Consider the following 14,404-nt stretch of genomic DNA (forward strand, 5'->3'; position numbering starts at 1 on the left):
CCAAAGTTCTTTACATGAAACATCAACAATAACATAATTAGAGAATAAAACAATCAAAGATAAAACAATAGAAACAGTGAAATAATAAAATCAATGCAGATTTAAAAACAAGTTGATCAATTCTAATTTAATACACATATCATATTTTTGAATAAGCAACAGCAGTCAAAGGATTTTTACAAATATTCAATAATTTAAAATATTCAGCAAATTAAAAAAGAGTAATATGAAACTAGGCTGTACCTTAATATGATGGATGTGAATTTTATGGTTGCATCATTGCATTTAATGAAAAAAATATCTTTATATATTAAACATCACTGTAGATATATTTCCCTAACATTCAGTCTTGATACAGACTTGGTATCTTTACAAACGTTGAGATATTCACTAGATTTTAAAGCTCTGTTGGTTTCTCTTCGCGTTTCTCATGATGGATCCATCAACTATGAAGAGGTTAATGAATAAATAATGGGAGGACACTGACGTTAAAAGTAAAATCCAACTTTTCATTTTTAAATTGATCATCATTGTAAGGTCTCTAATCCACTGACTGCTAGTATAGACTCCTGTGGCTGTATTTACAGTGTATTTAAAACATAATCATTAACACAATAATTGTTGGTGCTGCTCATTAAGTTGCCGATCATAGAAACTAGATCAGGCAGTTTAATATACAGGACGGATGATCAGAGGAGCGGAGTTTCTACCACCATCATTAACACAGGGACTGAAGAATGGGTAGAGTTTCTCAGTGAATGCGCAGTCAGTAAAGGAGTAGATAAGAACTGCAGCATCTACGTCATAAAAGGAGACCAGACCCTCCTTATAATCCACAAACACCCCCACCTTCTGAGGACGAGACTTCAGAGAGAGATCGACTGAAGTATCATCAAGAGCTTTGTACTCATTTCCATTTCTCAACCATATAGTCCAGTAACCATCCTCAGGGCTCAGTGGGATGTCTCCCTTCCTGTTGATCGACTCTCTGGCCACTCCTAAATCCCAGTCAGTCTTCTCTTTAACCTCAACCTCAAAGTAAAATCTGCCTGAAGACAAACTCTGCTTTCCTAAAACACAGGGATTTGTGGAAAATCTCTCTGGGTTGTCTGGGAGATTCTTCTCCACATCACCATCATATACTTGTTTCCCATCAGCAGACAGGATGAGATTAGGATGTGCTGTATCAGGATCAAGAGTCACATCCACTGCATACTGCTGGACCCTCTTCAGTTCCAGAGGAGCCACAGTCCCGTCTTTGGATGCCAACACTACAGAAATATTAGAGAGGAATTATTTTCAAAACTTGAGACTTGACAGATGGATGTACTTTACCTTCAAGTAGCCTAACTGAGTTGAGCTGGGTGGCCAGTTTTTTATATGAGTTTTATATTTCCCATGATGGAAGGAACTAGGGAGGAAGGAACAGCTACTCAAATTATTGTAATTAAGTCCTTACTTGTACTTCAATTATTAAGCATATTTAAGTATTCATTACAGTATGTAATCAAGTCAGTTACTTTTAATGAATGGGACGCACCCAGACTGGTTTACCCAAGGGAGGACAGTCCTGATCCCCAGAAGGGCACGATTCCATCCAACTATTGGCCAATGACCTGCCTCTGTACAACATGGAAGCTCCTGTTAGGCATCATAGCGGCTAAGATGAATAGGCACATGGCCTGAGCAGGGCCCAGAAGGGAATTGGTAGAAATTCCAGTGGAGCCAAGCACCAGCTACTGGTAGATAGAGCAGTCACCCAAGACTGCAAGACCAGACAGACCAACTTGTACACTGCCTGGATTGACTACAGAAAGCCTCTGACTCAATGTCACTACACATAGATACTGGAGTGCTTGGAAATTTGTAACATCAAGAAGACACTAAGATACAACAGCGTATTAGTGTTACAAAGAAAAAACTGAGCTGGAGGAGGGGGGGTTATATTTCGAGAAACAAAACTCACTTTGCAACACTGCATTATGCTGCTGTGGACTGATCTAATTGTACTTTTCAGTTGGGTTTAGCAATAAGGAGATACTTTTGTAACCAAGTATTATAGACACGCATACTTAAATAGGTTACAAAATAAAAACACAGAGGCTACGCTGCTTGAACAGGACGGCCACAATTTTGTGAAGGAGGCCACAAGGAAGTCAGCCACAGCCAGATACCTACATAGGGTAAGGCAGGTCTTGAAGAGTTGGCTAAAAGAGAAGAACAAGGTCTGAGCCATCAACACGTATGCCCTGCCATTCATCAGTGTAGGAGCCAAAATATGTTTTGTTTATGTTTATATTTGCTTCAGCTGCACATATTGCATCACATGCATTGATTGACACATGAGTGTGGTTTCACCTGGGTGGCGGCGGGAGTTTTGGACAAAGGGATTTATTAATAGAGCTCCGATATTTTCTGTTTGACCATCATCATCATCACCATCGCCTCATCACTTTATTCTCACAGTCCGATCACATCATGGTTTTTATATGTTTGTGGAACAGCTGCTTGTCAGTCCTTTTTGATTTTTTCATTCAAATAAACTGCAGTAAAACGTCATCTGGACTTCATTATGATTTTGTGGACGTGTCACAGATAAGAGCCGACTAAGTCTCTCAGCGGCCTTTCAGAAAAGTAGTTGCTACAATCAGATTCCCCACTGGTATAATAAGCTGGCCAAAAGAGGAGATAGAGGCCACTGATATCAAGACATAGAAGCTCCTCACAATGCATGGAGGCCACAGACTGGGAGATGTGGCTCCAGCAGTTTCCAGGTACAACATCTGAGGTCTCTGTCCAGAAGAGTACAGTCCTAGGAACAGCTAAGATAGTGCAGAACCCTCAAACTCCCAGAGGTGTGTGTGTGTGTGTGTGTGTGTGTGTGTGTGTGTGTGTGTGTTGCGTGTGAATGTCAAGTGTCATGATTATTGAATTGAACTGAATTGAGTCTCACAGTGAGTGAAGGCCAGATACATCAGAACCACCAGAATCACCAGAATCACCAGAGACACCAGAGACACCAGCCAGACCTTCCGTTTGGTGGCAGCAGACATATCTATAAAAAGAGAAAAAAAGTGGAAATGTCGGGGTTGAGCATAGCTCAGCGGGTAGAGCGCCCGCCCCATGTGTTGAGGCTATAGTCCTCGTTGCAGGTGATCTCGGTTCGAGTCCCAAGCCGAGCAGTCTTATCCTGCGTGTCATTCCCCCTCTCTCTGCCTCCTGTTTCCTGTCTATCTCCACTGCCCTGTACATTAAAGGCAAAAAAAGCCTGAAAATATATACTTTAAAAAAGTGGAAATGTCAAAATAAATGTATAAATAAATAAATGTTGGGTATTACAATTATGAGGAAAAATATAATATTAACATAAACCACACACACACACACACACCACCCTACCAACACGCACATACGCAAGTAAATCTCAAATTGTTCTTTTGCCACTTAATATTTTTATCTGTCGTTGAAATTCTGTGCTCTTGGTGAAGAATGAAATAGAGACTTCTGCCGGCCGACAAGGTTTTATTTTCTTTGCAAAGAAAAGGTCAATCAGCAAAACATGCGAGCGGTTCTGAATTGAAGAAGGACCCCGAACCTTGGAAAACATCAACATTTATAGCTGAGAGAAAGGCCCACCTCTGGGGTGTGTTTAACGTCCTATGTCTGCTGTGGGGTCGGCCTCCTACCTAAGGTGTGATTCAACACTTTTTGTCTCTCGCAGGTATCGGCACCGACCCCCTGAGGTGTGAAATCAAGAGGTCTAGACAACCTAATTTAAAATACACAGGGTTTGAATGGGTATCTCAGGTAGTAGAGATGCAAATAAACTGAATTTACAATTCTGATATCTTGGTGAGAAGGTGGGAGGTTGGGTCTTTTTACAAAGGAGTTGAAATTGCTATTACATATCCTTTAATGAAGTACTCATTTCTTTTCATTGTATTACTTTCTTACTCAACATTTAATCATGTAATACTTTAACCTTTTAATCATTAACATTTAAGTATGTGATATAGGTCTGTAACCATTTAATGGTCTGTTTAAGTTACTCCTTTGTTATGAATCATTTAAGCATAAAGCATGTAGTCATTTACATTTGGTTAGTCTATTTTGAAACATGAAACATCAATGTATATAGACTTATTTTTGAGAGAGAGAGAGAGAGAGAGAGAGAGAGAGAGAGAGACAGAGAGAGAGAGAGAGAGAGAGAGAGAGAGAGAGAGAGAGAGATGAATGACCTGCAGCAAAGGTCCCATAACCATTCAGCTACCAAGGCACTCCGATAAGACACACTTCTGAACCTGTGAACATATCCTTATATGGTATGGCTTCGATATGCAACTGGTATGTTCCGCTAGCTAGGCACATGCATGCTGTACGTGGGGTCTGTGTGAGGATGTGTATGAACAGCGCTTCCTGTGGTTAGAGGCTTGCTGAAAGCATCACACCGCAGATGATGCTTCCTGTTGCAGAATTGCTTCCCTAAACTTAGTCTGTAGAGCAAAAGTTAAAATAGACTTTAATTCTCATTGCACATTGCATTGCTTGATAAATGGTGAAAGTTGGATTGTGAGCGAAACCTCCATGTCTGGTGATAGAAGTGGATAAGAGAGGACTTGCCTAAGAATGCCAGACTCTGTCAGTAGGCCGGTGGACATGTAGGGCAGCATCTCCACATTGCCTATGTTATGACTGGTCATATTTTTGTTTTGGTCTTGTTGTGTGCTCTGTGTTTCTTTGGTTTTCTTAACAGGCAAATAGCTGTGCGCCGTCTCGATGCGGGGATTGGTTGAGGAGGTTTGCATCCTGGCCTGCGATTGGTTGCAGCTGGGAGGGGCCAGCTATAAAAGCAGCCAAGATGGCGACAGTCTGGAGGCAGTAGACAGCAGGCAGCGGGCAGCAAGCTAATCCCCGTCCTCCTCCTCTCCCAACCGGCCACACTTTTGTCTCTGTTTTGGTTTCGTTGAAAGTAGCTATAGGTTGTATAGTTTATGTTGATTAGTAAGGGTGGACTGCTAGTTTTGTTAACCTTGTTTTCTCCTGTTTATTTAGCCAGGGAGCTAAGTTCTTGTTATTTGTTTCCTTAGAGTAAGTTTCTTCATTTTCAGATAGGATTGTTTTGTTTGTTATTTTGGCCTTGGTCCACCCTGAAGTTTGATTTTGTATTATATTTATATTTATACATTCACTATTTAATTTGTGTAAATAAATATTTCCTTATATACAATTTTTTCGCCTGTGGCTATTTGGGAGCTGAGGAAGATGGGGCCAAATCATGTTATGCCCTAGGCACCCCTAGACTGGGTCGTAACATGAATTGGGGGCTCGTCCGTCTTCTTGTCGCGTATTCGTTTTTTTTTCCGGGTAAGTTCGGTGAGTATGTTTCTGGTTGGCAGTTTTTTTTGGGTGTGGAGGGAATCATGGAGTTTTCACTGGAGGATTTTGTGAACAGACCGTCTTTGGCTAAAATGGAGAAATGCAAAAAAGCAGATCTATTGATTGTGGCAAATTATTATAAGGTGCAGGTGCAATACAGTGCCAAGAAAGCAGAGCTCAAACAGTTGCTGTGTGCAGAGTTGGTGGAGCAGGGCGTCCTACCTAAACCAGATGCTGTTGCTGCTGCGGATGACACGGCAAGTGACGCACCGATGGCAGAGGTGAAAGTGGCAGAGGCTGCTGGCATGCTCGCTGCTGGTGTGGCACTTGAGCCGGCCACAGATCCTCTCATGGGTAATATGACCACAGAGGATCTCCGCATAGCCCTCCAAATAAAGGAGGTAGAGAATAAAAACAAGCAGCTAGAGGTGCAAGCCATGCATCTGCGCATTAGGGCTCTCGAGCTAGAGAAAGGAGCCCCTGTAGCCTCCACCCCAGTGTCTCCTCTTGGCCGCAGCTCTGTTTCTGCTCCTGTTTTCGACATTAGTAGGCACATTGCTTTAGTCCCTCCATTTCGGGAGTCCGAGGTTGACTCGTATTTCAGCGCTTTCGAGCGAATAGCTGCCGCCTTGAGTTGGCCCAAAGAGTTCTGGTCCCTTCTCCTCCAGTGTAAATTGGTGGGGAAAGCTCAAGAAATCTGTGCCAGTCTGTCTATTGAGGATAGCCTTGACTATAAAATCTTGAAAAAGACTGTGCTGCAGGCCTATGAGCTGGTCCCCGAAGCATATCGACAGAAATTTAGAAATAGTGAGAAAACTGCTAACCAGACATATGTTGAGTTTGTGCGTGACAAGAGCGTGTTGTTTGATAAATGGTGCCAGGCATGTAATGTTAAAACCGTGGCGGAAATGAGAGAGCTCATTCTGCTCGAGGAATTTAAAAAGTGTTTGCCGGAACGTATTGTTGTTTATCTGAATGAACAAAAAGAATCATCCGTCACAAAAGCAGCTGTGTTAGCTGATGAATTCATTTTGACCCACAAAAGCGTTTTTTCTATGCCGGCACCTTGTGCTTCACATGTAATGCCTGAGCGCAGAAACCGATCACCAAAACTGATGCGTAGAAGCACTTCACCAACTGCGGGTGACAGCCGCGAGTGTTTCTACTGCCATGAGCCAGGCCATCTGATCGCCGTTTGTCCGGCTCTTAGAAGAAAAGAGCAACACAAAAATCCTAACCCTCCAGCAGGTGTGGGTTTCATAAATATCGCGTCCCCGCCTGCACAACACCCTGAGCCTTTATCTGAATTAGAGGTACATGCGGAGGTTGACCCTCGTTTCAAGCCGTTCGTTTCTCAAGGGTTTGTGTCTATAACCGGTGAGGAATCGGATAAAGTACCGGTAACCATACTCCGAGATACCGCCGCCTATCATTCGTTCATGCTGGCTAGTGTCCTGCCACTCTCAAACAACACTTCGTGCTCTTCTGATTTGTTAGTGTGGGGAATTAAAATGAGTGCATTTCACGCCCCACTTCACATGATCCATTTAGATTCACCGCTCGTGTCGGGACATGTGAAAGTTGCCGTGCTCCCACGGTTTCCGATCGGTGGCATTTCGTTTATTTTGGGCAACGATCTGGCCGGAGGAAAGGTGTTTCCTCTGCCCGAAGTCGTTACTGGTCCCATATCGGTTGCGTCTGTTTGCTGCCCAGCCTCTGTCTCTTCTGTTGTGTCTGTGCCAAACTTGTTTTCTGTGTGCGCAGTTACGCGCTCGCAGGCTCGTAAATTGGGTGAAACTGTGGAGTGGTCGGAGTCATTTTTGGCTACATTAGATGAGGGTAAGCCCTCCTTTTCAGTGTCTTCTGTTAATGAGTCTGAAAATGTATCAAAAGGTGTTAATGAGTTTGATCTCTTCCCTGCTGATACAGCTCTGAGTTTAAATGTGACCCGTGAGATGTTGATTGGTGCTCAGAAAAATGATCCGTCTCTAACTGTGTGTCTGTCCTCTGTTGTAGCCGCCGGGGAAGACAGCAAGTCTTGTGTGTTTTTTCTGGACAACGGTGTCTTGATGAGACGGTGGAGTCCTGACTCCAGTGAGATACGCGTTGTAAATCAGGTGGTAGTGCCAACAGACTATAGAGCGCAAATTTTGAGTCTTGCACATGACTCCAGTTTAGCTGGTCACCTAGGGGTTAAAAAGACGTACCATCGGGTGTTGCGCAATTTCTTTTGGCCCGGGTTAAAAACTGATGTAGCGAAGTATTGCCGCACTTGTTACACCTGTCAAGTTGTAGGAAAGCCTAATCCTCCAGGTGAACACGCTTTGGTGCTGCTCCCGTTACCTGGATCCAGCTTGCAGTCTCGGTTTTCTGGTCCATACACGGTGGAGAGGAAAATTAGTGAGTCAGATTATGTCACTCAAACCCCAGATCGGAAAGGACAATCCAGAGTATACCAGGTAAACATGCTGAAGCGTCATTCTTCCAGAGTGAGTGACCCCATGCTGTCTCCTGTTGCGCCCGTGATGCCCATATCCGTTGCTCCTCCTCAGTATCATCTCGTTGATGATGGGTTGGCAGAGAAAAGTGGTTTGATGCCAACCGCTCGTCTGAGAAATTCGGAGGTACTGAATAACTTGGAGAGTTTTTTGTCCCACCTGTCTGCCTCAGCCCGTTCAGATATCATAGCTCTGATTGACAATAACCTGTTGCTTTTCTCTGACCACCCCATTCAAACGTCTGTCCTGTACCACGACAGTGACATGGAGAGCCACAAACCCATAAAGCAACACGCATTCAGAGTAAATCCGACAAAGCGGGCTATGATGCAGCAGGGGGTAGGTTATTTGGTCGAGCGTGAATTAGCTGTTCCAACTAATAGTGCGTGGAGCTCACCTTGTGTTCTGGTTCCAACATTTGATAACAACCCTCGTTTTTGTAATGGAATTAAACATTTAGGGGTGTGTTTAATTCTTGGGTGTGGGGGTGTTATGACTGGTCATATTTTTGTTTTGGTCTTGTTGTGTGCTCTGTGTTTCTTTGGTTTTCTTAACAGGCAAATAGCTGTGTGCCGTCTCGATGCGGGGATTGGTTGAGGAGGTTTGCATCCTGGCCTGCGATTGGTTGCAGCTGGGAGGGGCCAGCTATAAAAGCAGCCAAGATGGCGACAGTCTGGAGGCAGTAGACAGCAGGCAGCGGGCAGCAAGCTAATCCCCGTCCTCCTCCTCTCCCAACCGGCCACACTTTTGTCTCTGTTTTGGTTTCGTTGAAAGTAGCTATAGGTTGTATAGTTTATGTTGATTAGTAAGGGTGGACTGCTAGTTTTGTTAACCTTGTTTTCTCCTGTTTATTTAGCCAGGGAGCTAAGTTCTTGTTATTTGTTTCCTTAGAGTAAGTTTCTTCATTTTCAGATAGGATTGTTTTGTTTGTTATTTTGGCCTTGGTCCACCCTGAAGTTTGATTTTGTATTATATTTATATTTATACATTCACTATTTAATTTGTGTAAATAAATATTTCCTTATATACAATTTTTTCGCCTGTGGCTATTTGGGAGCTGAGGAAGATGGGGCCAAATCATGTTATGCCCTAGGCACCCCTAGACTGGGTCGTAACACCTAGGTTCATCCCCAAATCTAGTCAGATGGGACTAGGGCTGTGGCTGCCTGGTTCATTGAGGGCTTAGGAACACCAAAGACTGAGGATTTGTGAACAGTTCAATGTCAGCCAGTTATCAAATTTAGACTTGAGATATAGATATATATAGATATAGATATAGATATCGATATAGAACACCCCTTCAAAGGTGGAGGTGGGGACGTTGGGATGACCAGTTCCTGTCCTGGACCTACTATTTTCAATGTTGATTTTCTATGTGCTTTTCTCTCCTCTCCTTTCTCTCTCTCCTCTTCATTTCTACTTCTCCTTCTCTCTTTTCCTTTTATCCCCAACCGGTCAAGGTTCTGCCTGAGGTTTCTTCCCATTAAAAGGGAGTTTTTTCTTGCCACTGTCACCAAGTGCTGCTCATGTGGGAATGTTGGGTCTCTTTAAATTAGTTTAAAGAGTACGGTCGAACTAAAGACTCAGTCGCATGCTGAAGATCGACACCCTGAACTCCAAACACACACCCTCACATTCAAGTAACTGAGGGGGTTTACTTGAAAATTTGTCCTTTAAGTGTTATTGTAATTGTAAAATTGTCATTTATTTTATTCACTTTCTGTCATTAAAGGGAAGAGTATTGCTCTTTCATACATTGTGTCTGTGTTGATCCAGATCATTTCTGTTGTCATTAGGCGCCACATAAAACTGAACTGAATTGAATGGAATTGAAGCTAGACACATGTTTAAGAGGAGGTGTAAAGCTCTGCTTTAAATAGCCTACTCAATTTCTGGCCAAGCATATGTGGTCTCACACCATTCATATGGTGAGCATGCGTAGTTTCAGTTCCCATATGATCTGAGCTCAACCCCTGTGTCTCTTTTTGTCTGTTTCTCAACAAAGCAACATTTGGTCTCAGACGCCATTTTGGACATGAGTCTATCAGCCATTTTATATCAGGTTTGCCTACACACACACACACACACACACACACACACACACACACACACACACATCACAATAAGACGGTTCCTTCACATCACAATCACAAACAATCTGAAGAATAGCAGCTAATTAAACTTTAAAGTCACTCAGAGGAACAAATGACTTTAAGCTGTTTAACTGTGTTGCAGTTCATCCCAGTACTGAGGTGATACTGGAAACCAGTCACAGTTCATATGGGGAACTTTTAAAGTCAACCTGCTCTGTGATCTGTGTCATGGTTAGCAGCTCTGAACTCAACTAAAGGTTTTTAATAACTGTGACTTAGATAACAAGGCTTCATAGACGACCTCTGACCTTCTCATGTAACCGTAGCCGTCTGCTAAGTTTTGTGTTAATGCTGGTTGTTGAAACACAGTAAATATTATCAGTTTTACTCACCAATGTTTGAGTCAGCGCATAGTTGTCTACTTAATTGAGCAAAAAGTGACATCAGTGACTAATGCAGCTGTCCTGGCTGATGAGTTAATGTGTTTTCCATGCCAACACCCTGCAGTTTAAATGTAATGCCTGAGCAAAAAGTCAAGTTGCCAAAGTTTACACGTAAAACCACACAACAATCCTCTGAAACTGCACCTGAGCCTGAGTCAAACTGAAACTTCACATTTCCTCATTTGAGAGAAAAAGAGCATGGTTGCTTAAAAGTATTCCAGTATGTTGTGTCTCTGCACAACTCGTGACACATTCAATTCACATGGACTATAAACCACCCAGCAAACATGCCCATGTGGGTCCCATAGTCATCTTGCCCTCTTGGACTTTGGACTGTGGGCAACCAACAGAAAACCCACATGGACCCAATCAGTGGTGAATAATTCCTACTTGATTATTGTCATGGTCATTTATTCATTTTAGTCTGGATTTCCCCCTCTGGTCTACAGAATACAAGAGGTGTGCACATTCTGTGTCTATAAATACCAGTTTGTGTCTGTTTGCATCATATTGTAATTTTTTTAAATTTTGAACCCTGGTGCCCTGAGATAACTTCTGATGTGGTTTGACGCCATATAAATAAAACTGAACTGAAATAAATTTAAGCTACACACATTTAACAAAAGGTTTAGAGCTCTGCTTCACATACTCTTTGTTTCTGGCCAAGTTTCCGTGACCTCAGTCAACATACGATCTGAGCTCAACCGCTGTATCTTTGCCTGTTGCCCAATAAAGCAACATGTGGCCTCAGACACCATCTTGAACATGAGTCCATCAGCCATTTTAAAACTTTTGAGTTTTGCCTGTTTTCACATGATTATACACACACACACACACACACACACACACACACACACACACACACACACACACACACACACACACACACACAGTCTATTTAATGTTGTACAGGAGTGAATATTGCCAAACTCTCCTCTACACATAACTCCAAAATCCTTCAACTATGGGTATGGTAATTGTGTTTGTAGTTATATAGTATAGTTTATTATATGTTCCCAACCATTTCTCATAATTAGTTATCTCAAGGCCTCACAAAACTCAAGTTTGTCTCTATTTAGTAAATATTTGCAACCCAAACGAGAGATAATGAAAGGTGACAGAAAAAAAACACCCTTCGGTATTATTAAATGTTTATATCTTTATAACAACCTAATTTAGTCTATACTATAGAGAGATGCCTGTGGAAAATATAATGCAGACACTGCTGAATTGTTCTGGGTTGTAAAGTCTTCACTGCATTCTCTTTAAAGGATAAACAATGTTTAACATGTTCATGTGAGCAGAGAGGCTGGCTGTTGACTTACACTGTACAAACACAGTTACTATAAATGTCTAATGTTTTAGACTTTTAACAGGACACATAAACCCTCATTTATTCTGTAACCATCAGATCTTTCTTTATGATGTTATGAAGAAACATTTATCATTATTTTTATGAAGTGTTATTTATTTGGAAAATCTCATGGAGATTAAGATCTGCTTTGCAAACAGGATGTGAGAGCAGGTTACACACACACACACACACAGATCACAATAAGACGGTTCATTCACATCACAATCACAAACAATCTGAAGAATAGCAGCTAATTGAACTTTAAAGTCACTCAGAGGAACAAATGACTCTGACTTTAAGCTGTTTAACTGTGTTGCAGTTCATCCCAGTACTGAGGTGATACTGGAAACCAGTCACAGTTGGTTTGTATATTAGCTTGTGAGGAGAGACGTAAGTTTTGTGTTAATGCTGGTTGTTGAAACACAGTAAATATAATCAGCTGTACTCACCAGTGTTTGAGTCGGTCGTTGAGAATGAAGAGAAAAGAGTTGCGTTGACAGCAGCTCCTCGTGTTTCTGAGTATATTTGAGGCCTTTCTCTTTTGCAGCTTTTTTATGAGATTTTTACTTCCTCTTATCAACTGTCATTTTAGTGTGAAGTGCTGACCGTTACACATTTCTTCATCATTCGTGTTTCTTAGTATATTTAAGGACTTTAAGCTTTTTTCTTTTACAGCTTGGTTATGAGTTTTTTACTTCCTCTTATCAACTTCCTCTTATCACTTGTTATTTTATTGTGAAGTGCTGACCTTCACATTGAATCTGATACAATCTAATCTGACATACTCTAAATTAGATTGGATCAAATGTATTATTGTTATGTTAGATACTGGAAACCAGTCACAGTTCATATGAGGAACTTTTAAAGTCAACCTGCTCTGTGATCTGTTTTCATGGTTAGCAGCTCTGAACTCAACTAAAGGTTTTTAATAACTGTGACTTAGATAACAAGGCTTCATAGATGACCTCTGACCTTCTCATGTAACCGTAGCCGTCTGCTAAGTTTTGTGTTAATGCTGGTTGTTGAAACACAGTAAATATTATCAGTTTTACTCACCAGTGTTTGAGTCAGCGCATAGTTGTCTACTTAATTGAGCAAAAAGTGACATCAGTGACTAATGCAGCTGTCCTGCCTGATGAGTTAATGTGTTTTCCATGCCAACATCCTGCAGTTTAAATGTAATGCCTGAGCGAAAAGTCAAGTTGCCAAAGTTTACACGTAAAACCACACAACAGTCCTCTGAAACTGCACCTGAGCCTGAGTCAAACTGAAACTTCACATTTCCTCATTTGAGAGAAAAAGAGCATGGTTGCTTAAAAGTATTCCAGTATGTTGTGTCTCTGCACAACTTGTGACACATTCAATTTACATTCAATTGACATGGACTATAAACCACCCAGCAAACATGCCCGTTTGGGTCCCATAGTCATCTTGCCCTCTTGGACTTTGGACTGTGGGCAACCAACAGAAAACCCACATGGACCCAATCAGTGGTGAATAATTCCTACTTGATTATTGTCATTGTCATTTTTTCATTTCAGTCTGGATTTCCCCCTCTGGTCTAAAGAATACAAGAGGTGTGCACATTCTGTGTCTATAAATACCAGTTTGTGTCTGTTTGCATCATATTGTAATTTTTTTAAATTTTGAACCCTGGTGCCCTGAGATAACTTCTGTTGTGGTTTGACGCCATATAATAAAACTGAACTGAAATAAATTTAAGCTACACACACATTTAACAAAAGGTTTAGAGCTCTGCTTCACATACTCTTTGTTTCTGGACAAGTATACGTGACCTCAGTCAGCACATATTCATATGTTGTGTCAGCACATAGGAATATGTGCTGACTGAGAGCACGATTGTCCACATACAATCTGAGTTCAAGCGTTGTATCTTTGTCTGTTGCCCAATAAAGCAACATGTGGTCTCAGACACCATCTTGAACATGAGTCCATCAGCCATTTTAAATCTTTTGAGTTTTGCTTGTTTTCACATGAACACACACACACACACACACACACACACACACACACACACACACACACACACACACACACACACACACACACACACACAGTCTATTTAATGTTGTACAGGAGTGAATATTGCCAAACTCTCCTCTACACATAACTCCAAAATCCTTCAACTATGGATATGGTAATTGTGTTTGTAGTTATATAGTATAGTTTATTATATTTTCCCAACCATTTCTCATAATTAGTTATCTCAAGGTGTGGCAGCCGTTGAATGTGAATGATGATTAAGTTGATTTTGTGTTTGAAGTAGTTGTTTGATCTGCTTGTGATGACCTAGGTTGTTGTTGCTGAGAGTCTGAGAGTGTATGGTATTTTTGTTTTGTTTGAGATTTCTCGTATTCCCTGTGGACATGTCACCGGCGAGGGGTGTGTCTTGTGGCGGGTGGATATATGGATGATGTGTTGTGCCGCGCGGCATGGAAAAATCGCACTAAATGTTTGGTCAGAAGGCGGTGGTGACAAACAGTTTTTTGACCACGTTATTTATAGTTTTCGTTTTCATAAACATAATTTTCGTTTTCTTTTGGATGTAGAGCTGATTAATGAAGCAATTCGGAACAAGTTTAAGTAATAAAATAAAAGTTATAATTTCTCAAAGTGTGG

At 41.5% G+C, this 14,404-nt stretch overlaps 1 protein-coding gene across 1 annotated transcript; it reads right to left on the reverse strand.

Annotated features, from left to right (window-relative positions):
- Positions 1-530: 530 nt before the first annotated feature.
- On the reverse strand, positions 531-4,805 carry LOC128377335 (E3 ubiquitin-protein ligase TRIM21-like). Its single transcript, XM_053337275.1, has 5 exons — positions 4,621-4,805; positions 4,367-4,493; positions 3,687-3,738; positions 2,954-3,055; positions 531-1,271 (listed from the first exon to the last, which is right to left on the reverse strand). Exons 1-5 carry the CDS (start codon positions 4,803-4,805, stop codon positions 670-672), a joined length of 1,068 nt encoding a protein of 355 aa, XP_053193250.1. The 3' UTR covers positions 531-669.
- Between the last annotated feature and the right edge of the window lie 9,599 nt (positions 4,806-14,404).

Source organism: Scomber japonicus, chromosome 2 (genome assembly GCF_027409825.1).
Source record: "Scomber japonicus isolate fScoJap1 chromosome 2, fScoJap1.pri, whole genome shotgun sequence".
Lineage (NCBI taxonomy): Eukaryota > Metazoa > Chordata > Actinopteri > Scombriformes > Scombridae > Scomber > Scomber japonicus.